Source organism: Crocuta crocuta, unplaced genomic scaffold (assembly GCF_008692635.1).
Source record: "Crocuta crocuta isolate KB4526 unplaced genomic scaffold, BGI_CrCroc_1.0 scaffold445, whole genome shotgun sequence".
In the NCBI taxonomy this organism is placed as follows: domain Eukaryota; kingdom Metazoa; phylum Chordata; class Mammalia; order Carnivora; family Hyaenidae; genus Crocuta; species Crocuta crocuta.
The window spans coordinates 970,681-994,209 of record NW_027530847.1 but is presented as its reverse complement, the minus strand read 5'-3'; the positions used below and the strand labels follow the sequence as shown (position 1 = coordinate 994,209).

Here is a 23,529-nt window from a genome sequence, read left to right as displayed (position 1 = left end):
TGTCCAGAACAGTGAAGTTTGGAGCTGAAACATTCTTGCATTTTCTAAAAACTTCTCAGGATTTAAATATCAGAGCCTGCACGTCAGTAAAATTAATTACAAGAGAGTGAAAAGACTGATGAGCAACTTAATTTCACCAGAAACCATGAGAACATGCCTTTGCTATGTTGCACTAAAGATGCAAGGGTTTTTTCTGGGTAGGCAATGGGTGTCTTTTGGTGGGAATATGTTCATCAGATGACAGTATTACTGATACTCTCTATACCTTACTGAAAAGCTCCAAGCACATTCATGTGCACTAGATCAATGATTAATAAGATAAATAATAAACATGGAGATGGATAAGTTTTACTGTAATCGTTTTACCTCTCACACATTAAGCTCCATTGCTTTTTCTTCATACAAGAGGCACCTTACAAAATAAATAAATAAATCTCCTTTAGGTATAACTGGTGGAATTCCCTCTCTAAGGAGCAGGCATTGGCATTATAAAACTATAAAAGTCAATGATCTCTGAACTTATTCCCCTTTAACACTTTAATCACATTTAACAAATACCATGCTTACTACTTTACTAAGATTATCAAACTTGAAAACTCGAAGGGCCTTTTCCCCAAAGGACCCTGTATTTATTTTTTTCATTTTTGCTCTATTGCATAATCTTAATTTTTTTTTCAACAGCTGAGCGGTTTAAGTTACTAAAATGCATGTTTCTTCTGGACATTTTAATTTACCAGTCCAAGATCAAGCAAAAATAATTTAAAAAACAAAATGAAAATCTCTATATTGACTTTTACCTGTATTTTTATCCAGAGGGCTAGATTAAATGTAACCAGTAAGATGCTGCATAATATATCAAATCAATAATGTATCAAGTTAACTAAGTTACATCAAGTGTCACCACTATATCCAAAAGCCAAATAATTACATCCTCCCTCCATTAACTCTAAAAATTAAAGTTTTACTAAGATCTATCTCCAGTAAATTTATCAACACAAATAACTTCAGTGCTCCTCACCTCCTAGGCCTGGATGTAAACTCTGTGGCCCCTGGTTTGGTGGCTGCTGCTGCATCACCATGAAGTTAGGTGGCACATTTCCCTGTTGAACCATAGGATTCCGACCGGGAGAGCTGACAGGCTGCTGAAATCCCTGGGGAAGTGGGTTATTTTGAGGTGGCCTTGGTCCCATCTGCTGCTGAGTTTGGTTAACCGTTGGGGAGGATGCAGGGGATCCCTGCTGGAAGGAGGAGGGTGAGGAGGCAGGAGACTTGTTGGTGAGGTGGGGCTGCTGCAGGGGGGTTGGGACCCTGGAGGGCCCGCCCTGCAAGCTCTTCATCTGAGGAGCTGTGAACTGGCCTGGGTTGCTCATCTGAGGAAAGTTTGTATGGGCTTGTGAGGCTTGCTGGCTGCCAAAGGGATATGGAGGGGGTGGGTGGGAAGGTGTCTGTACCGTGGCTAAGGATGGTCTTGCCTGGAGCTGCTGTTGCATTGGGCCAGGCAAGGGAGCCTTCTTCCACCCTTGGCTTGCAGTCATTGTGCCCAGAGAACCCTGGGCTGGAGGAGGCTGAAGGGCTCCAGAAGGCAGCTGGTTCCAGCCTGGAGGAACAGGCACCTGAGTTGGGGCAGTAAACTGGGGTCTCATTCCCTGTGGCTGTTGCTGCTGATGCTGCTGTGGGGGTCTTGCCTGCAATTGCTGCTGCTGCTGCTGCTGCTGCTGCTGCTGTTGTTGTTGTTGTTGTTGTTGCTGCTGCTGCTGCTGCTGCTGCTGCAGCTGGGGAAAATTAGCTGGGTTCATTTGTCTGTTCACAGGGACAGGCTGCATCGGGTGGTGTGGGGGAGCTAAAGATCCTGAGGGATGATTTTGCTGCTGTATATGGAGCCCAGAGAGGAGTGGATCCATTGCATCTGTTTAAAGACAGTCGATAAAGCAATAATTAAACTACTGAAACTCTAGATCCTATAGTAGTCCTGGCAATTCTGAAAAATATAGAGTAAAATCCCCTGGTACCTTCAATGAAATGTTTGCAAGAACCTTCTATATGCAAAACAACACACCAAGATGACAGAAAGATGAATATTGTCTATAAAGAGCTTATGGTTTAAAAATGGATCAAGAGCCAAACATAAAATGTGGAGAGCAGTATTTTCCAAAGCATATTCTTGGGAACTATGTTCATTAGTGTTGTAAGAAAATAAAACAAAATAGTCAGTTTGGTCTGGGAAACAATTCAATCTAACCACCTTAGGTTTCTTCATAGCAGGACTTCCAGTGCCTCCAATATATTAATTCTGAATCTCTAGAAAAGAGGTAACATATGATGCACTTACAAAATTTATTATAGAATACTCTACCAAGAAGTATCTTGCAGGACTAAGTAGCCCAACGAATGCATTTTTAGGAATGTTGGGTTATAACTGATAAAAGAAAGACATTCTGAGAAGGGAATGATGACTTTCAACTTAAATAGGGCAGATTTTGTAAAGAACGTGGTATTTGAGTTGGGCAGTTGGGAACTTGGAATCAGACACAGCTGAATTCTGTAATGATCTCTACAGGGAGTTCCAGCCTCTTTAAGCCACTAAGATTGGAGGGCATTACCTGACTGAGAAGCAGGGCGAGGAGTCCTGGGCTGCAGCTCTGAATTGGGGCCTGGTGCCATCATGGAAGATGACACATTTCCACTCTGGGGTATCATAACAGTGGCAGGGCTGGTCATCCTTATTAGTCCTAAAGGAAAACGAAAATCCATAGAATAGAGTACTGGAAATGGTACAGCATTTGTTTTTAAGTAAAATATCTCAAGAATATAAAAAGGTATGGAAAATTTCTACATTGTTAATTAACATTTTGCCCCATCTCCTTCAGATACATATGTAGATACAGCAGAAGTCCCCTACTCCTTCCCAATCTCATTCCACTCCTGCTCTCTTATAATTGCTCTCTTATAATTGGGATTAATAGTTCCATGTATGTTTATCTTTTCTACATACATAGGTAAACTGCACAGCATTTCTGTATGCTTTTAATCTTTGTAAAAATGGCATACTCTGTCTTCTTCAGTTTCCTTTTTCACTTAATATTGTTAAAATTTTGAGATCCATCCATCTTGACTTCTACAATAGTGATCCATTTTATGGAACCCATACACTTATTCTGCTGATGAATAGGAAGGTTCTCCCTCCTACTGCCCTAAATTTTCATTCTTACAATTCTGCAATGTCATGTCTTCTTGTAGACATGTGTCTTTAGACTATATACTTAGAGTTCCTAGGTTTTAAATTATAAGCATCTTCCATCTTACTAGATATTGCCAAACTGCTCATAAGTGGTTATTCCAGGGGTGCCTGGCTGGCTCAGTCAGAGGACGCTGACTCCTGATCTTGGGGTCATGAGTTCACGCCTCATGTTGGGTAAGAGATTACTTAGGTAAATAAACTTTAAAAAAAAAAGTGGCTATTCCAATTTATATTCCAACTAGCAGTTTGAGAACTCCTCTTGTTCCATGTCTTTCCAATTTCTGATACTGTTAAGGCTTTTTAGGATTTACTATCTATATTAATAAGTGAAAATATATTATCCTCTCTTCATGTCTTCCTTTGATTTTTGGTATCAAGATTAGAAAGTAACTTCAAAAAAGAGAAGAAAAGCATCTTTCCTTTTTCTATGCTCTGGAAGAACATGTGTATCTGTTCTTTAAATGTTTAGTAAAATCACCTGGAAATAATCTGGGCCTGTGGGTTATTCATAAGGAGACAGATTTTTAATTATTTCACAATTTCTTAAATATAGATTTTTCAAGTTTTCTTAAGTCAGTTTCGGTTAATTTATACTTTTAAGAAAACTGTTAATTTGCTGATGCTTTAAAATTTATTAGGATAAAGTTATTCTCAACTTTTTTCCATTCACTGAGATATAAATCATATATTATAAAATTCACCCTTTTAATTTTTATTTTATTATTATATTTTATGATTCTATTTCTAAACCTTATTCCTTTAAGTTTTTTAAAAAACATAATTTGTCAAGTTAGCTAACATACAGTGTATACAGTGTGCTCTTGGCTTCAGGAGTAGATTCCCATGATCCTTCGCTTATATACAACACCCAGTGCTCATCCCAACAAGTGGCCTCCTCAATGCCTATCACCTATTTGCCTCTCCTCTTCATCACCCCATCAACTCTCAGTTTGTTCTCTGTATTTAAGAGTCTCTTATGGTTTGCTTCCTTCTCTGCTTGAAACTATTTCTTCCTCTTCTCTTCCTCCCCATGGTCTTCTGTTAAGTTTCTCAAATTCCACATTAGAGGGAAAACCTATGATATCTGTCTCTCTCTGACTTATTTCACTTAGCATAATACCCTTCAGTTCCGTCCTGAAGGAACTGGCAAGATATCATTCTTTCTCATTGCCAAGTAGTATTCCATTGTATATACATATCACATCTTCTTTATCCATTCATCAGTTGATGGACATTTGGGCTCTTCCCATAATTCGGCTATTGTTGATAGCATGGCTACAAACATTAGGGTACATGTGCCCCTATGAATCAGCACTCCTGTATCCTCTGGATAAATTCCTAGTAGTGCTATTGCTGGGTCATAGGGTAATCCTATTTTCTTTTTAATTTTTAAATCTTTATTTATTTTTGAGAGAGAAAGAGTGTGAGTGGGGGAGGAACAGAGAGAGGGGAGACACAGAATCCAAAGCAGGCTCCAGGCTCTGAACTGTCAGCACAGAGCCTGATATGGGGCTTGAACTCATGAACCATGAGTTCATGACCTGAGCCAAAGTTGGAGGCTTAACCAACTAAGCCACCCAGGCACGCTGGGTAGTTCTATTTTTAATTTTTTGAGGAAGCTCCATGTTTTCCAGAGTGGCTGCACCAATTTGCATTCCCACCAATAGAGCAAGAGGGTTCCCGTTTCTCCCCATCCTTACCAACATCTGTTGTTTTCTGAGTTGTTAATTTTAGCCACACTGACTGGTGTGAGGTGGCATCTCACTGTGGTTTTGATTTGTACTTTCCTGACATACTATAAAATTCATCCTTTTAAAATAATTTTTAGTTTTTGAGAGAGACAAGTGCAAACTTGGAAGGAGCAGAGTGAGAGGAAGGGAGAGAATCTGTGCTGAGTGCACAGCCCAATACTGGGCTCAGTCTCACGGACTGTGACATCATGACCCGAGCTGAAATCAAGAGATTCAGACACTATACCCACTTAACCCACTGAGCCACCAAGGTGCCCCAAAAGTCACCCTTCTGAAGTGTACATTTTTTTCTTTCTTTATATTGCTTATGCCTTCTTTTTTGTTTTACCAGATTCATCAGTTTTAGTTGTTTTTCAAACAAACATCTTTGGTTTTGCTGCTTTCTTCTATTTTTGTTTTAATTTATACTTTATCTCTGCTCTTTATTATTTCCTTCCTCCCAAATTATTATTTTGTTCTTTTTCTCAATTCTTAGGTCAGAAACTTAGCTTCTTAATTTTCAGTTCATGTTCTGCTCTAATATAGTTAGAGGGCTTAAATTTTCTTCCACATGCTATACTGACTACATCTCACAAATTTTGATATATACTATTTTCATTATCCCACTTTAAATATTTTTTTGCTGTCCATCATGATTGCTTTTAAATCATGGATATTCAGAATATATTTAAAATTTTCTAAAATACAAATTTGGCTAGCTGTTTTTTGCTTGTTACTGACTTAATTGTACTGCAGTCAGAGAACATGATCTGTGTGATACCCATATTTGGTATTTAATGAAACTTGGTTTTATAAACATACATGGTCGATTTTTGAATTACTAGTGCATGCTTTCTATATATCTCCATTATATCAAACTATTTTACTTATGTTATTCAAGCTTTATCCTTACTGATTCTCAAAATAAGTTTAATACATCAATTACTAGCACAGGTGTGTTAACATCCCTTCTAAGATGTGATATCTCCATGCAATCCTGTCCACTTTTGCCTCACATATTTTTTTTTTAATGTTTTTTTTAATGTTTTTTTATTTATTTCTAGGAGAGAGAGAGAGAGACAGCATGAGCAGGGGAGGGTCAGAGAGAGAGGGAGTCACAGACTGAAACAGGCTCCAGGCTCTGAGCTGGCAGTCAGCACAGAGCCCGACGCGGGGCTCGAACCCACGAACCGCGAGATCATGACCTAAGCGAAAGTCGGACGCTTAACCGACTAAGCCACCCAGGCGCCCCTGCCTCACATATTTTGAGGCTAGGTTATTAAGTACATAAAAGTTTAGCTATCTTCCTGATGAGCATTTCCTTTTATATCATACAGCAGCCCTATTTATCCTAATGCTTTTTATCTTAAAGTCTATTGATATATCCCTTTTCTTAGTTAATATTCACATGGGTTATCTTTTTTTTCCATCCTTTTAACTATGAACTGTGTCCTTATGTTTTATGTGCTTCCTGTAAAAGCACATAACTAAGCCCAAGATGATAATTCAATCTGATTAATCACTGTCTTTTTATCAGTGTTCACAATACATTTACCTGTACTGTTAATTACTGTATATTTTGACTCATTTTATCATCTTAGGATACTAATGCTTTTTACCCCTTCTATGGTGCTTTTCTATTTTTTCTATGCTGTTTTCCTAATTTTCTTAGATTTTACTGAATTTTTTCCAACACGCCCTTCCTTTCTACTCCTCCACTCCTAGTTTAGAAGTTACACACTTTTAAATTTTTCTTTCATAGTTTATTGTCAAGTTGGTTTCCATATAGCACCCAGAGCTCATCCCAACAAGTGCCTCCTGCATGCCCATCAACCCCCTTCCCCTCTCCCCCACCCCCATTAGCCCTCAGTTTGTTCTCAGCATTCAAAAGTCTCTGATGGTTTGCCTCCCTCCCTCTTCCCAACTATTTTCCCCCTTCTCCTCCCCCATGGTCTTCTATTAAGTTTCTCCTAATCCACCCATAAGTGAAAACATATGGTTATCTGTCTTTCTCTTCCTGACTTATTTCACTCAGCATAACACCCTCAAGTTCCATCCACGTTGCAAATGGCCAGATTTCATTCTTTCTCATTGCCATGTAGTATTCCGTTGTATAAACCATATCTTCTTGATCTGTCAGTTGATGGATGAAATTACACATTTTAGGAGTGCCTGGGTGTCTCAGTTGACTTCAGCTCATGGTTTCATGGGTTCGAGCTCCACATCAAGCTCTGTGCTGACAGTTCAGAGCCTGAAACCTGCTTCAGATTCTGTATCTCCATCTTTCTCTGCCCCTTCCCCACTTGCACTCTGTCTCTCTCTCAAAAATAAACATTAAAAGATTAAAAAAAGAAGTTATAAATTTTATTTCTATTATTTTAATATCTTTAAAATATAAACAGACATACTCAATTTAAAGAGTAGGTTTTATTAAAAAATTTATTTCAAGTATTGCTAAATAAGCCAATACTTATGTAGATTTACCCCATGTTTACCAATTATTTAGCTCACCATTCCTTCTTAGACCTTATTTCTTCCATCTTAGGTTTGATTTTCTTCTTCCTGAAGAAGATTCTTGAGCAGTGCAATTAGCAAGAGTCTGGTAATGGTAACTTCTCTTAGTGTCTTTGAAAAGGTATTTTATACTACTCTTGACAGTATAGATAGGTTTAAAATTCTAGGCTGTCAATTATTTTCTCATCACTTTGAAAATATTATTCCAATGTTTCCTGGCTTCCAATGTTGCTGTTGAGAAAACAGTTGTGATCTGATAGCTTTTTCTTTGTAAATAATTGGTCCTTTATTGTAAGCTCCCTTTAACATTCTCTTTGTTTTTTATGTTTTATAGTTTTTCAGATTTGTGTCAAATGTGGATTTATTTTCAATTATATTGCTCAGGATTTCTGAGGATTCATATCTTTCACCAAGGTTGGAAAAAAAATTCAGCCATTCTCTCTACTGGCCCTCTTCAATTTCTTTATCTTCTTCTTCTGGAACCCTTTTCAGATATATGTTAAACCTTCTCATTTTATCCATGTCTCTTGACCTCTTTCATATTCCCACCTCTTTATTTTTAATTTGCTGCATTTTGGGTAATTTCTTCAAATTCACCTTCCAATTCAGCTGCGTCTAGTTTGCTGAACAAGTTATTCACTGCAATAATTTTTAAATTTCTAGACGTTCTGGGTGTTTTTCACAAAATTATTATTTTTTTAATTGAAAAAAAATTTTTAATGTTTTATTTTTCAGAGAGACAGTGAGAGTAGGGGAGGAGTGGAGAGAAAGGGAGACACAGAATCCAAAGCAGGCTTCTCCAGGCTCTGAGCTGTCAGCACAGTACCTGATGCAGGACTCAAACTTACAAACTGCGAGATAATGACCTGAGCTGAAGTTGGATGCTTAACCAACTGACCCACCCAGGCATCCCTTTTTTTTAATGTTTATTTATTTTTGAGAAAGACAGAGTGTGAGCAGGGAAGGGGCAGAGAGAGAGAGAGAGAGGGAGACACAGAATCAGAAGTAGACTCCAGGCTCCGAGCTGTCAGCACAGTCAGGCATGGGGCTCGAACCCATGAATGGGGAGATCATGACCTGAGTTGAAGGTGGACACTTAACCAACTGAGCCACCCAGGTGCCCCTCCAAAATTCTATTTTGATGGTGTTTTGTTCTCTTGTGATTTTCATCATTTTATACATCCTGATATTCCTATTATTATAAATTATCTAGAATTTTGGTTTTTTTTTTAATGCTTTTTATTTATTTCTAGGAGAGAGAGAGAGAGAGACAGAGAGAGAGAGAGAGAGACAGCGTGAGCAGGGGAGGGTCAGAGAGAGAGGGAGTCACAGACTCTGAAACAGGCTCTAGGCTCTGAACTGGCAGTCAGCACAGAGCCTGACGCGGGGCTCGAACCCACGAACCGCGAGATCATGACCTAAGCAAAAGTCGGACGCTTAACCGACTGAGCCACCCAGGTGCCCCAAATTATCTAGAATTTTGGAGGGAGGGAGTCTAGTCCTACATTTTATGAATCTGGAGTATAAACTCATTTATACTAGGGCTTTAACTATGAGAAGTCTGCAATGGCTTGGGTTGAGACTATGTCCAGAGCATCAACAATTATTACTAGTCTAGAACCACTTAATAATTTAGCTTGACTGTTCCAGGGTCATTTCAATAACATATTAAATGTCCAACATAAATCAGAGTAGAGAAGACAATTCCATAATCACCATTTCCCCCAACTCCCAACTAGAACCCAGGCCTATACATGTAAGTTTTGCATTTGTCTCCCTCTGTGTCATAGGGTGAAAAATTTCTAACTACCTTTCACTGAAAATTCTAGTTTCACAATGGATAACTTCCTTCTTTATGTAAACCCAAGCCAGGTTTCATATTTTATCCCTTCCTGGCCATTAAAACTCAAAGCCTTTGTTCCCTGGAGAATCTCCTCATTTGTTTACTGATACTTAAATTTTTATCTTTGACTTCTTTTTCGCTTTGGGGATTTCCTTTACTTTCTTACAAGGTCAGCTGTGCATTATATGTTATATTTTGTCCAGCATTTTTGGGTGTTGTGTAGTTAGGACAGTTAGGTAAACGTTTATCTGTCTATAACTGGATTTGTCTCTGAAGAACCCAGCTCAGTTTTTCAAAGATGGTAATTAGACAGTAAGAAAGTTCTCAGCAGATAAGAAGAAACAGGTTTTCTCAGTTTACAATGAGCTTTCTATCTTTAGAAATGTTCAAGAGCATGTTGACTACATGTTCAGTAGTGACACTCTAAAATATATTCCAGCACTAGGTAAGAATCTAGACTAGATCCATGGTTCTCAACCTGGGGCAATTTTGTCCCCCAGAGAATGTTTGGCAACATCTGAAGACATTTTTGGTTGGCACAATTAGAGGGAAGGTGTGGTACTGCTATTGGCATCTGGTAGGTAGAGGCCAAGCAGGCTGCTAATGCTCGGGACAGCTCCCCACAGCAAAGGATGATCAGCCCAAAATATTAATAGTGACGAGGTCAAGAAACCATGACTAAATGACTATAGCACCCTTACTAATTTTGGCAGTTCTACATGGCTTCCTAAAAAAAAAAAAAAAAAAAGGCTATGGATTTGGTTTTAATCACAAAAGACTTCTGGCTTATCAGTCAACATCTGTTGCCAGTGCTAAGAGAACAAGGTAATACTAAGAATAACTGACAATCCAAGACATTCTAGACAGACAATTCTAAAGTCATTTATTACTGTTTTAGAAGTTAAATCTCTTTCCCTTAAAATTTTCTCTGTTTATAAATGTTTAAACTAATACTGAATTTTATTTGCAACCACTGTCCCAATGGACAACAGAAAAATATTCCTAAAGTATGCTTGGCAGTAAAGAAAGATACCTAGGGGTTAAAATGTTGCTATGACTACAGATCATTACTAATTGATTATTCCTTCAACTTTATATTACATATATTATCAAAATCAGTACCCTTCGTTAAATTCCAATCTAACTTGATTTCAACCTAAAGCTTTAAGTTTCCTATATCGACAATGAACTGTATCACTATAATTTACACTTACATCCTAGACATGCTTAGTAAATATGCCTGCTGTTTGTCAGATACTAGCCTAGGGATGCTCGCATTAGTGTGTTGATGTCAGTTTTAATAGAGTTCTAAAATTTTAAGTCTGGAAGGAATCCATAGCATTGTTTCCAGGACATAATTAATATGTTTCCAGGTAATTATGGTCAATAAATTTTAAGTCATCTGTCCAGGAGTTGAGACTAGAACTCAGGTTTCTTGACTCTCATTCTAGATATATTCTTTCACTAACTACATGCAACTTGGCCAAAGTCTTCCCACTCTGGTTCTTCAGTAATGGCACTAACATCACTGGTTATCTCTCATTAGGCTACCAGAATACCAACTGCTCAGATTTCTGTGGAGAACTGTTACTACTGACCCCCTACTACAGGTACCAGGCTAGGTACTGTACATCTACTATGTGGTATTCGGTAACAGCCCAATAGCACAGGTCTTGACATATAACAGGAACTCTGTAAATGTCAGCTTCATGGCTCAGGACTCATCCACCTTCAAATATGAGCACAAAAGACTGTAAACATTGCTATCTGATTTTTTAGGTGAGGAAACTGTTGCTTGGAGAGGTACAGTGAGTAGCCTGAGATAACCAGGAAATGGTACTGTCAGGATAAAAATCTAGTCCCAATTTTATGTGGCCAAGTCTTCAGCTACAGTTCAGAACAATGGCTTTATAAATTGAGCTTCTCCATTCTGCTGTATTTCTTTAAGAGCTACTGTGGTAAGTGGGAAGGTGAATGACTGAGTATAGTTTCAGGTGGTTACTCTGCTTCAACCACCGTAGCTGTGCTTTTCCAGTTTATGTGAATAAAAGTCCTGAAGCAAAAAAAGTTTGAAAGCCACTAGTGTAGTGAAAAGAGCACTGGACTAGGAGTTAGATCTGTGATGTTAGCCTATTCCTACTTGACCCTGGATGAACTGTTTCATTTCTGTGGGCTCCAGTTTCCTCAGCTTTAAATGAGAGAGTCCACTCAATTCTAATATTTTGTGATTCACAGAATATTGAGTTGATTCTCTAAAAAAAAAATTTCATTTTTACTACAAAAGTAAACAAATAATTTATAATTCTCTCAAATTCTAAATACCTAAAAACTAATATTCTTCCGATTCCACGTAAACACACAAGAACCCTCAGCTCAGATTCTCAGCCTCAGAGAAAGTGGAAGTTGGAAAGCTACATTTTCCATTATGCTATAAACATTTTGAGGGTATAAAATATTTTATTCATTTCTTTTTAAAAAAATTTTATCATTTTTATTTTATTTTTTAAACATTTATTTATTTGGGGGGAGGAGGAGTAGAGAGAGAGGGAAACACAGAATCTGAAGCAGGCTCTAGGCTCTGAGCTGTCAGCACAGAGCCCAATGCAGGGCTTGGACCCATGAACCACAAGATCATGACCTGAACTGAAGTCGGACACCAAACTGACTGAGCCACTTAGGTGCCCCTATTTTATTCATTTCTATCTCCAACACTTTGAGCAGAGTCTGTCCTACAATAAGAACTCAACAAATGTTTGCTGCACAGCTCAGTGCTCATCTATCTATGTTTAGGAATGAGCCCATGCTCTGTGATTCTACCTTCCTGAGTGATTTACATCTTGTTTTCCTAAATCAGTAAACAAAGATGTGCCAGGGACCCCCACCTATTTTGCAAAACTCAAATGATCATACATTAGCAGATAAAGGGACAAAAGGAAACCAGTAAAATGTCATATGATTGAGTGAGAGATCTCACCTGGACCACCTGCCATGGGAAATGCTGCCTCCATCCTAACTGAATTTCCGGCTCCCATGGGTCCATTCATTCTCACATCTTGGCTTCGGTTCTGAGCCAAAGCCAGGTTGATAGCACCTTCCCCTGAAAAAATGACAAGTTACAAAAAAAGAAACCATGAGAATAAGATGCAAATGTTGTTTAAAAACAGGTACACAAGAGCTTTAGTTTTCTGTGTTTTTGAAAAACTATGGTAAGTTTACCACCACAAAAAGGGGAGCTTCAATACTATATAGGTCTTTCTTCAACTTCACTTGATTAGGTTTACTTATATGAAGCACAAGGAGAACATAATCAATCCTCACAATACAGCAGATGGACAATCATTAACGATGTATAGTGTCCGGAGACAGTTTACAACTCTGCATATCTATTTTCAACTAGCTCAGAATGTGTGCATGTCCATGTGTGTGAGAAGGAAGAAAATGTTCTCAGAAAGTCTCAAAACCCTAGAATACCTTTTGGGAATTTATGACCAGAAGGCAGAGACAGGAGTAAGTTTAATGGAGAAAGAACATATGATAGTATAAGGACATTGTAGTATTTGTGAGCAAAATCCCATTTTCCTTCCAACTACTGCAATATAAACAGATATCCATTAGAGATATTCATGCAATGAAGAATAGATGGGTTGCTACTAATCTACTTTTGCAGCATCTAATTATAAGACCAACATTCGTATAGAGTTTTTAATACTTAGAAAATTTTATCTCATCTGAACCTCACAATATCCTGATAAGTAACATCTAGAAGTGTTTCATCTTATTAGACCCTAAACTTAGAGGTAACTTAATTGAATTTTACTTGGTTTAATGATAAAAAGAAACAAATTTCAGGAGACTTCCTGCACTTAATCCAAAATTTTGACTCCTGTTACTCTGGATGATAGCACCACCTTGTGGATAGATATAAGTATAGCTAGCCAGTGGCTAAGGAGGTGAAAGGCAGCATTCATTGGCATCCTTCCTTAGGTACTATATAGGGCTCTGGTTTACAGAGCCAGATGATATAGTGGAAGCTAATGAGGACACAGTAGTTTCCTGTCTTGTCATTGATAAGTCACCTGTCTGTATTAAGTATTTCCAGCAGGCAGGTAGGCTGGCTGGTCATAGGGAACAAACATCCTACTAATAAAGGATTGATTGCCAGGGGCTACCAGTTTCACAAAAGCAAAGCTGCTGCCACCACTTTCACTCCTGCCTGAATTCCGAGGTAGCAGGAGGAGAGAAAAGGAGATCACCTGGGACACACATGCATATCCTAAAAGTTAAAGAACTCTTTTTTGTAACGTGATAATCATTGCCGTATGTGAACTTTATAATTTCTTGAAATATGTTATCTATTTTACTTTCTTGATGGTACTTCTGCTTTAATTTATGGCGATAACAATAAAGGGGAGCCAGTACCTTATCCTTTTAAAAGAACTTAGGGGAAGTAGGATGGATTAAAAGAAGAAACTGGTGTTTCCTTTCTCCAGTGCAAAACACTACCATGTAAGGTTTCAAAGCCCTTTTAACTCACATAAATAGGTAACAGAGACCATAAAACATTTAAAGTTTTTAAGAAACCACTCACTTATGTGTTTCATAAAACATAAATGGCCTATATAGTGTTATTGTAGCCAACAGCTGTTTTACTCCCACTCTTCCCAAAAGTTCATCCTATATCTTATAGATTGCTGTGAACTAATTTTACTTCACTGGATCCTTTAAGATAGTCTACCATTTTTCATAATAGACTCGTTGTTTAAACTTCTAGTCCGTTGTTTATCAAATGATGGGATTTCCTCCATTTCTCTACCTATAATCCCCTCTAAATCTTCATTTGTTTGTTGGTATTGCCCCTTTTGGGGCACAGCAACCTACAATCTTACTGCACAACGTGTGTCTCACTCCTGCATATGTAATGTTAATTTTTCAGCTTCCAAGGTTTTGTGGAGCATTTAGGCTCTAAGTAAGGACAGGTTAGGAAGGTTCGGCCCACCAGTAGAAGGAAAAGCTGAAATCACAGGTTGCCACTTCGTCTGCATCAATACAGGAGGTGAAGAAAGGTTCTAGTTCACAGGGCTTCCAAAGATAGAATGTTCTCTGTGCTCCCCTCTTCCTGGTACTTCTGTCTCTCACAGGTTTGTCTCCCTCACCAAGGTCAGGAACTTCTTCTGAGCTCATAACAGCAAGGACCATATTATACTTATCATTGTATTCCAAGTGCTAAAGCAAAGTGATGCTATTATGTGTGTGCTTCCCTTGCCTTCATTCAACATATGTTTACTCAGGAAACTAACATGTTCCAGGAAAGCAGAACTACAACAGTGAGCAAAACCAGACATGGTTTCTGCCCTACTGGAGCTTGCAATCTAGGGGAGAATAAAACAATAATCAAATAACTGCTCTGATGAAAGTATGGCATAAATATCTAAGGACAAAAGCCAAACTTTTGTGACAGCATATAACAAAGGACTCTGATTTAGTCAAGGAGTTCAGAAAATAAATCCTCAAGAAGATTTAAGCTGATACGTGAAGGCTGAGTAGATGTTAACTAAGGAAGGGGGAATTGGTAAGGGACAATATTCCATATGCACAAATACATAAATACAAAGGGCCCATGGCAAGAGGAAGAAATGCATATTCAAGGAATCAGAAGCAAGCTGGAGAGGCTGGAACAGACAGCAAGGAGGAGAGTTGGATGAGTTAAGATTGGATGAGAAAGGTTAGTAGAGGTCAGACCACACAAGGCCATGAGGTTAGAGTAAGAAGTTTGGTCTTTATTCTGTGAACAATAGCAAGCCATAGCAGGGATTTTAAGATAGATGGATGGATGGATTGGATGGATGGATGGATGGATGGATGGATGGTGTGTGTGTGTGTGTGTGTGTGTGTGTGTGTGGCACATTTTCATTATGAAAAGACCATTCTGGCAAAATATTTGAAAAATGAATACTGCTATAAAAAGGACTATTCAGGGCCTCCTAATCTCTGTTAGATGAATAAAGAAATAAGTACTAAAGCTTATTTGGTAGAAGGAAGCAAATAAAATTAGATATTCCTTAAACAACAAATCAGTTAAGGGGCACTTGGGTGACTCAGTTGGTTAAACAACCGACTCTTTGATTTCAGCTCAGGTCATGATCTCACAGTTCAGGAATTCGAGCCCCATGCTGGGCTCCATTCTAACAGTGCAGAGCCTGCTTGGGATTCTCTCTCTCTCCCTCTGTCTCTGCCCCTTCACTGCTGATGCGCTCTCTCTCTCTCAAAATAAATAAATAAACTAAAAAAAAAAAAAAGACAAATCAGTTCCCAGTCAGGGTGTCAATAAAATCCAAATGTGACAGACAAAATGAGGCAAGGGAATGGAGTCTGAGGCTATGGATGTGTAAGCATCACCCAGACAAAGCCTTAATCCCTCCTTATCCTAAGGCGTTGCAATGGGAAGCACAGGTTACGTGAGTTATTTGGCATTCTGAAACAGGAGGGGAACAGACAAAGCAGCACAGAAAATCCTGCTACATTCTACTGTTGTTATGATTTGGGTCCAGATGGGCACCTTCAATCTGAACGGAGAGAATCCCCAGATCCCGAAGCTGCTGGTTGTTGCTCTGAGCCAGGATCCGTAGCCGCTCCGCTGCTTCCCGGGGGATGTTGAATGTCACACGCACGCTGTTCCAGGGCTCCACCTTCTGTACCTTTAGCTTGCTGGATTCTTGGTTGTGAAAGAAAGTGAATAATATTAGTAATCCTTTAACCACCAGAAGACATGGAACAAACAAAACCAACCAAAAGCAAAAGAACAAGGCAGAGCATTGGCTTGGAGTAGCTGTGAGAACTAAGTCTTTGGCATTTTACCACTTAGTACCTGAGTGGCCATGACAAATTATTCAACCTTTCTGAAACTTACCTTTCTCTTCTTCTTGAAAACCATGAAAAAGCTATTTCATGAGACTGTGAGTACTAAATGAGAAAATATATGTCAAAAACCTAGCACAGGCCCCTATATACACACATGCACTAAATAAATGGAAAGCAGTTGGATGGAATAAGGAATATAAGACAGAAGAAGAGAGAGATAAATTTAAATGAATAGATTAAAGTCTACTTCTGGATTCCATTCAATGTATGTGAATTGGTATCATGAGAATATTTAGGTCTCAAATTTCATTGAAATTCTATAAATATAAAAAGACAGGATGGAGACTATGCCAGTTCATACCCCTATTTAAATATTAACGAGCACTGGGGCACCTGAGTGGCTTAGCTGGTAAAGCTTCCAACTCTTTTTTTTTTTTTTTTTTTTTTTTTTTTTTAAGTAGGCTCCATGCTGAGCATGGAGCCCCATGTGAGGCTCAAACTTATGACCCTGAGATCATGACCTGAGCCGAAGTTGGACATTTAACCGACTGAGCCACCCAAGTGCCCCTAAGCTTCAAACTCGATCTCAGCTCAGGTCATGATCTCAGGGTCATAAGTTTGAGCCTCACATGGGGCTCCATGCTCAGCATGGAGCCTATTTAAAAAAAAAAAAAAAAAAAAAAATGATGTCTCTGTAACATACTGACAAAGACAGGAAGAAGACATTTCTTCCAATATCCTATAAATGCTTCCATTTAAGGAAGAGGCTTTTTTGTCTTTGATTTTAAAATTTTTTCCTGATTTAAATAAGAGTAAAATTTTCACTGAAGCACAACGAACTGGAGGGAACAACAATGTACTTTGACAATAAAGCTTCAGCTAGGATATGAAAACACTGCATTTCAGCAAGTCTGAAAAGTCAATGCAACTGCAGGACATGTTTTTAAAAGAAGATACAAAAGTTAACTAACTGAGGAAGTTAATGTTGCTTGTAATTGTGTTTTACAGATGAAAAACAAATCCCAGGCCCAGTTAGCTCAAAGAAAAATTTTTTCAATAACCCCTGGCAAAATAATTTTTCCTTTTGTTATGAAGGTGGCTAAATTAAGTCTTTGGTATCCTTTATTTATGCATTTCAATATCAAGAAAATGGGTCATATAGGCACTGTGTTGTCAAAATCAGATATATGTATAGATAGAGCGAAGTGCCTACATGTTGCCTAAAGTCCCTTCTACCTCCAAAACCACTACACATTGGAAATTAAAATTATCCAGACATGGAGTTCACTTATTTTAATGTGGGGAAAAAAAAAAAAAAGACCACTTGCTAAGAGCAGTAAGATAATACAATCATAAAAATTTTAAACAGACTAGGCAATATTTAGTCCAAGTCTATTTTACAAGTGAGGAACCTGAGGCCAAGAAAGGCTAAGTGATTTGCCTAGAATCCTGTGGTCACTTGGCAGCATCAGAGACGGGATTAACATCCAGCTATGATTCTCAGGTCAATTTCCTTTCCATGACACTTATGCCTCCAAACAGCAAAAGGTAGAAAGTGAGGGATCCTGGTTCCACAGAGTATATATGCCCAATCCAAAGAATACTAGAGGGGTGCCTAGGTGGCTCAGTCAGTTAAGCGTCCAACTTTGGCTCAGGTCATGATCTCACCGCTCATGGGTTCGAGACCCACATCAGGCTCTATGCAGACAGCTCAGAGCCTGGAGTCTGCTTTGGAGTCTGTGTCTGCCTCTCTCTCTGCCTCTCCCCTACTCACACTCTATCTCTCTTTCTCAAAAATGAATGTTAAAAAAATTTTAAAAAAGGAGTACTAGACTCTCAAAGTCTAGACATATATCAAATTTGCTTATGAATATTCATGAATTTATATTCATCTATTTATGATATGGCTGCAGAAAAATCCTTGTCTATTTTATTAAAAGTTTTTTTAACTTCTATCATACTTGAGATTTGACTTAAAATACTTGTGGACCAAGAATACAATCTGATAACACCATAAATCTGGGTTTGGTAATTTATTTGAAAGCCATAAATAAACTGATTCCTCTATCTATCTATCTGTCTATCTATCTATCCATCCATCTATCCATCCATCCATCCATGTTTTGTTTTATTTTATTTTTTAATGTAAGTTCTATACCCAAAGTAGGGGGTTGAACTCACGACTAAGATTAAGAGCTGCATGCTCTACCAACTGAGCCAGCCAGGTGTCCCTGATTCAGCAATCTCAAACAAGAAAAAATGGGGGTAATTATAAGAGCAATGAACACTTTTGTGCTCATTGACACTATAAAAATTTAATTTCGTGTATGCTGCTCTAACCTGGAAAGGCTCTTGTAGTATACTGTAAACAAAATTACAATGACAATGATGGTGATAAACTGCAACTTTAACACATAAAATTCTCTAATACTATTCTTCACATGGTATTAAAAAAAAAAAAAGCCCCTGAAAAAAATGACAGCTTCCCTCTGGACATCAAATCTCAGATAAAGAAAAAAAACCCACCAAGCCTTTAAAAAAGCTAATTAATACTTGATCATATCAGCATTTGTGATAAAAGAGTAAGATCTAGGCTTTGCACTATGGCTGATGAGATTAGATAACTGTGTTAACCAAAAAGGATGCAGAACATCTAAACCAAGTTTCAAAAACATAAATGCCCACAAGACCTAGACAGGTAATCTAACTGTATGAAGAGGCCAGATGGGAACTCTCTGAGATAAGGTCCTGCCCTCAATAGCAGCTGCTGCTCACCACTGCCTGGAACAAGGAGAGAGAGGTCAATGTTATCAGATCTTTCTATTTTTAGAGCTAAATCCAAAAATCTGGATTTGTAAGTAAAATATTTCAATTTTTAAAGCATTGGCAATGAAATTCAAATATCAAAACAAACAAACAAAACAAAAGTAGAGCCATAACACGTGGTTGCAGGCTGGATCCAATAGGCTGCCAACTGTTAAATCTTAAAATTTAAGATGATAAGGGGCTCCTGGTTAAGTGTCCAACTTCAGCTCAGGTCATGATCTTATGGTTCGTGGGTTCGAACCCACACTGGGCATTGTGTTGACAGCTCAGAGCCTGGAGCCTGCTTCGGATTCTGTGTCTCCCTCTCTCTGCCCGCTCCACATTGGAGCTCTCTGCTGTCAGCTTGGGATTCTCTCTCTCCTTCTCTCTCTGCCCCTCTCCTGCTCACATGCACACACTCTTTCTTTCAAAAATAAACAAACATTTAAAAAATTTCTAGCTCTCTGACTTCAAGCTATATTACAAAGCTATAATAATCATAACAGTATGGTATTGGCATAAAAACAAACACAGAGATCAATGGAACAGAACAGAGAGATCAGAAATAAACCGACACGTATATGGTCAATTAATTTACAACAAAGGAGCCAAGAATACACAATGGAGAAAGGACAGTCTCTTCAATAAATGATGCTGGGAAAACTAGACAGCCATATGCAAAGGAATGAAATTGGATTACTATCTTACACCATACATAAAAGTTAACTCAAAATGGATTAAAGACTTGATGTAAAACTCCTAGAAGAAAACATAGATGGTCTTGGCAATGATTTTTTTTTTAATGTGACACAAAAAGCAAAGGCAACAAAAACAAACACGTGGGACTATATCAAACTAAAAAGCTTCTGCACAGCAAAGGAAACCACCGACAAAATGAAAAGGCAACATACTGAATGTGATAAGCACTTAATATCTAAAATATATAAAAAATTCATACAACTTGATTATAAAAATCCAAACAATCCCAATTAAAAAATGGGCAGAAGATGTGAATAGACTTTTTTCCAAAGATGTACAGATGGGCAATAGGTACATAAAAGGTGCTCAACATCACTAATCATTAGGGGAATTTCAAATCAAAACTACAATGAGATTATCACCTCACACCTGTCAGAATGGCTATTACTAGGGTGCCTGGGTGGCTCAGTCAGTTAAGCGTCCGACTTTAGCTAAGGTCATGATCTCACAGTTCATGAGTTTGAGCCCTGCATTGAACTCTTGTGCTGACAGCTTGAAGCCTGCTGGCTATTATTAACAAAACAAAAAAATAATAAGTGTTGGCGAGGACGTAGAGAAAGAGGAATGCTTGTGCACTGTGAGAATACAAACTGATGGAGCTACTGCAGAAAACATAGAGACTCCTCAAAAATTAAAAATAAAACTACCATATGATCTAGCTATTCTGAGTGTTTATGTGAAAACAAAAACACTAACTCAAAAAGATATCTGCATCCCCACGTTCACTGCAGCGTTACTTATAACAACGGCATGGAAACAACCTAAGTATCCATAGACATATGAATGAACAAAATATATATAGAAAATGAAGTGTTATTCAGCCATAAATAAGAATCTTGCCATTTACAACAAACACGGATAGACCTTGAGGGCATTATACTAAAGTGAAATAAGTAGAGGAAGACAAATGCTGTACGATCTCATCACAAGGGCATATGGGTGGCTCAGTCAGTTAAGCATCTGACAGGCTCAGGTCATGAACTCATGGTTCGTGAGTTCAAGACCCTCACTGGGCTCTCTACTGTTAGTGCAGAGCCTGCTTCAGATCCTCTGTCCCCTTCTCTCTCTGCCCCTCCCCTGTTTCCGCTCTCTCAAAAATAAATAAAAACATTAAAAAAAAAGTTCTCATCACCACAAAACTGTAGCTACATATGGTGACAGATGTTAACTAGAGTGTGGTAGGTGGATCATTTCACAAATTACACAAATTACACAAATTCAGGTACACCTGAAACTAATATGTTATATGTCTACTATACCTCATTAAAAAAAATTCTAAAATTCCAATTCTGCCCTTAAAATCAGCCTTTCAATCCAGTAGGGCAAACTTCTACTTTGTAAAACTCAATCACAGACAAGCAAACACTTTTTAAAAAGAATAACAAGAAGAAGGGCACTGGGGTAGCTCAGTAGATTAGGCTTCTGACTCTTGATTTTGGCTTAGGTCATGATCTTACAATCTTGAGATTGAGCCCTACACTGAGCCTGCTTAAGATTCTCTTTCTCTCTCTCTCTCTGCCCTTGCCCCACTGGCATTTGCTCACACTCTCTCCCTCAAAAAAAATGAGTAGCAAGAAGAAAAAAAATAATTAAAGCAAAATTACCCATGTGTAACAAATTGGGCACATTCTCCAATATTGTGTCCAATTTCCATTTGAAGTCTTTATCACCTATATTTCCTTTGAAGGCCACAAAGATTGTGGAATCCTCCAAAACACTATCACTTTTTGTGTCATCATCTTCTAGTCCAGAATCAAAATCCATCTCTGAGTCTTCTACTGATGATGAACACAAGGAAGTATAGATGTCTTCTAAGTTTGGAAGGTCATCCAAAACCATGGTGAATATTATTCCAGTAGCATGTGCCAAATGGAGAATAAGAAAACCTTTGAAAAAAGAAGATACAAAAAGGGCATTACAATGTATAATCAACAATGTATAATCTATTTGTCTGTAAAAACTGTATTTTGTCAAGTAATTAAGAAAGCACACTATAACAATTGAGAAATTACAGAGAGGATACACTAAGATATTCTATAATAATTAGTTCTTAAAAATACTTGAAATAAAAATTGACCAGTTTTAAATAAAATTCCTTTTATTACATTATAATGTTTATGTCTATTATGTCAGGCTACCTAGAATATGGGGAGGAGGGAACAAGCAATCACAAGAAAATAAAAGAAGTTCTATTTTGAAAAGTAATTTATATAAACGTTTGACTGACCCCCACAGAGCAAGAGGCTCCCCAATACTCCCCTTATTCCTGTTCTGACAAAATTTTCAGATAAGCCAAGGTTTCTAAAGCCATTCTCTTTCTCTAACCTGCAAAGCACAGTTTGACCCAACTAAAAACATCTGGAGGACTATCTAAAATCCTAGTCTTGAGGACCTTTAAAAAAACTTTGGTGGGGGGGCACCTGAGTGGCTCAGTGAGTTGAGCATCCGACTTCAGCTCAGCTCATGATCTCATGGTTTGTGAGTTCGAGCCTAGCATTGGGCTCTGTGCTGACAGTTCAGAGCCTGAAGCCTGCTTCTGATTCTGTCTCCCTCTCTCTCCTCCCCTCCCCTGCTCGTGCTCTAACTCTCTTTCCCTCAAAAGTAAATAAACATAGAGAGGCAAACCATGAGAGACTCTTGAATGCTGACAAAAACTGAGGACTGATGGATGTGGGGGGGTCGGAGGGGATGGGCATGGAGGAGGGCACTTGTGGGGATGAGCACTGGGTGTTATGTGGAAACTAATTTGACAATAAACTATTTGTAGAAAAAATAAATACATAAAAAAATAAAAACGAAAAAAATAAATAAAAAAATAAAAAACACACACACAAAAAAGTAAATAAACATAAAAAAATCTTTAAAAAAATGCCTCTTCCCTGCTTGTGTGTGTGCACTCTCTCTCTCTCAAAAATAAACTTTAAAAAATAAAATAAAATAGCTTTAGGGTTATTAATAGTGGTATGGCTAAAAATAAGTCAACAACAAAACAAACAAAAAACAGAGGCGCCTTGGTGGCTCAGGTGGTTGAGCATCTGACTTTGGCTCAGGTCATGATCTCACAGTTCGTGGGTTCGAGTCCCACATCGGGCTCTGTGCTGACAGTTCAGAGCCTGGAGCCTGTTTCAGATGCTGTGTCTCCCTCTCTCTTTGCCCCTCCCCTGATCATGATTTGTCTCTATCAAAAATAAATTTTAAAAAAATTAAAATAAAAAAACAAAAAAATTTTTTAATACTTTTAGGAAAGAAAGATAAGTAGTTAACACACGTTCATAGAAAGAAAGAACTGTGTCCAGGACAGAAATAAATTACTTTTCAACTTTTAGATCTAGAAAAGTCACAGTATCTGCTATTTTCAGTTATGTTGTTTATGAAGAGATCACACCATGTGGCCATTCTCTCCATTAGCTTTGGGACTGAAGATCACATTTTTAACCCAAAAGTGAGTGAACATTAATTTTTTAGCTCTGTGTTAAGCCAGAATGACACAGAAACATAAGAACCTCACACAACTCTTCTAATTTAAAAACATTCCTTATATAATTACAACTATGTGTTTTTTAAAAAATGGATAAGAAAAAAGGGCTGAGAATAAACCCGCTAAAATGCAAACAGTGATTGTGCTAGGTTGGTAATATCCCTGGTAAATTTTCTTTTCCTATTTTCTAAATATGCTACAAGTCATTAGGGACATTCAAAGCTAAATATGCTGTAATTGGTTATATCACCAGTAAAAATGGAAAAAGATGTATCAACTTTTAAAAACTGCTTAACTTTTTTTT

The 23,529-nt window shown here is 38.0% G+C and overlaps 1 protein-coding gene across 7 annotated transcripts in view; it reads right to left on the bottom strand.

The window, feature by feature from the left end:
- The window catches only part of NCOA6 (nuclear receptor coactivator 6), an 87,841-nt gene that overhangs the window by 31,729 nt on the left and 32,583 nt on the right, over nucleotides 1-23,529 (bottom strand). For 6 of the 7 annotated variants that reach the window (XM_077769292.1, XM_077769293.1, XM_077769299.1 and 3 more), the window contains exons 3-7: nucleotides 21,352-21,633; nucleotides 15,882-16,037; nucleotides 12,300-12,422; nucleotides 2,601-2,729; nucleotides 1,019-1,906 (exon numbers count right to left, since the gene is read on the bottom strand). In XM_077769292.1, the coding sequence (XP_077625418.1) occupies nucleotides 1,019-1,906; nucleotides 2,601-2,729; nucleotides 12,300-12,422; nucleotides 15,882-16,037; nucleotides 21,352-21,586 (1,531 nt within the window). In that variant the 5' untranslated portion in view covers nucleotides 21,587-21,633. The remainder of the gene's footprint in view (nucleotides 1-1,018; nucleotides 1,907-2,600; nucleotides 2,730-12,299; nucleotides 12,423-15,881; nucleotides 16,038-21,351; nucleotides 21,634-23,529) is intronic. The other variant, XM_077769297.1, reaches the window with a different exon arrangement.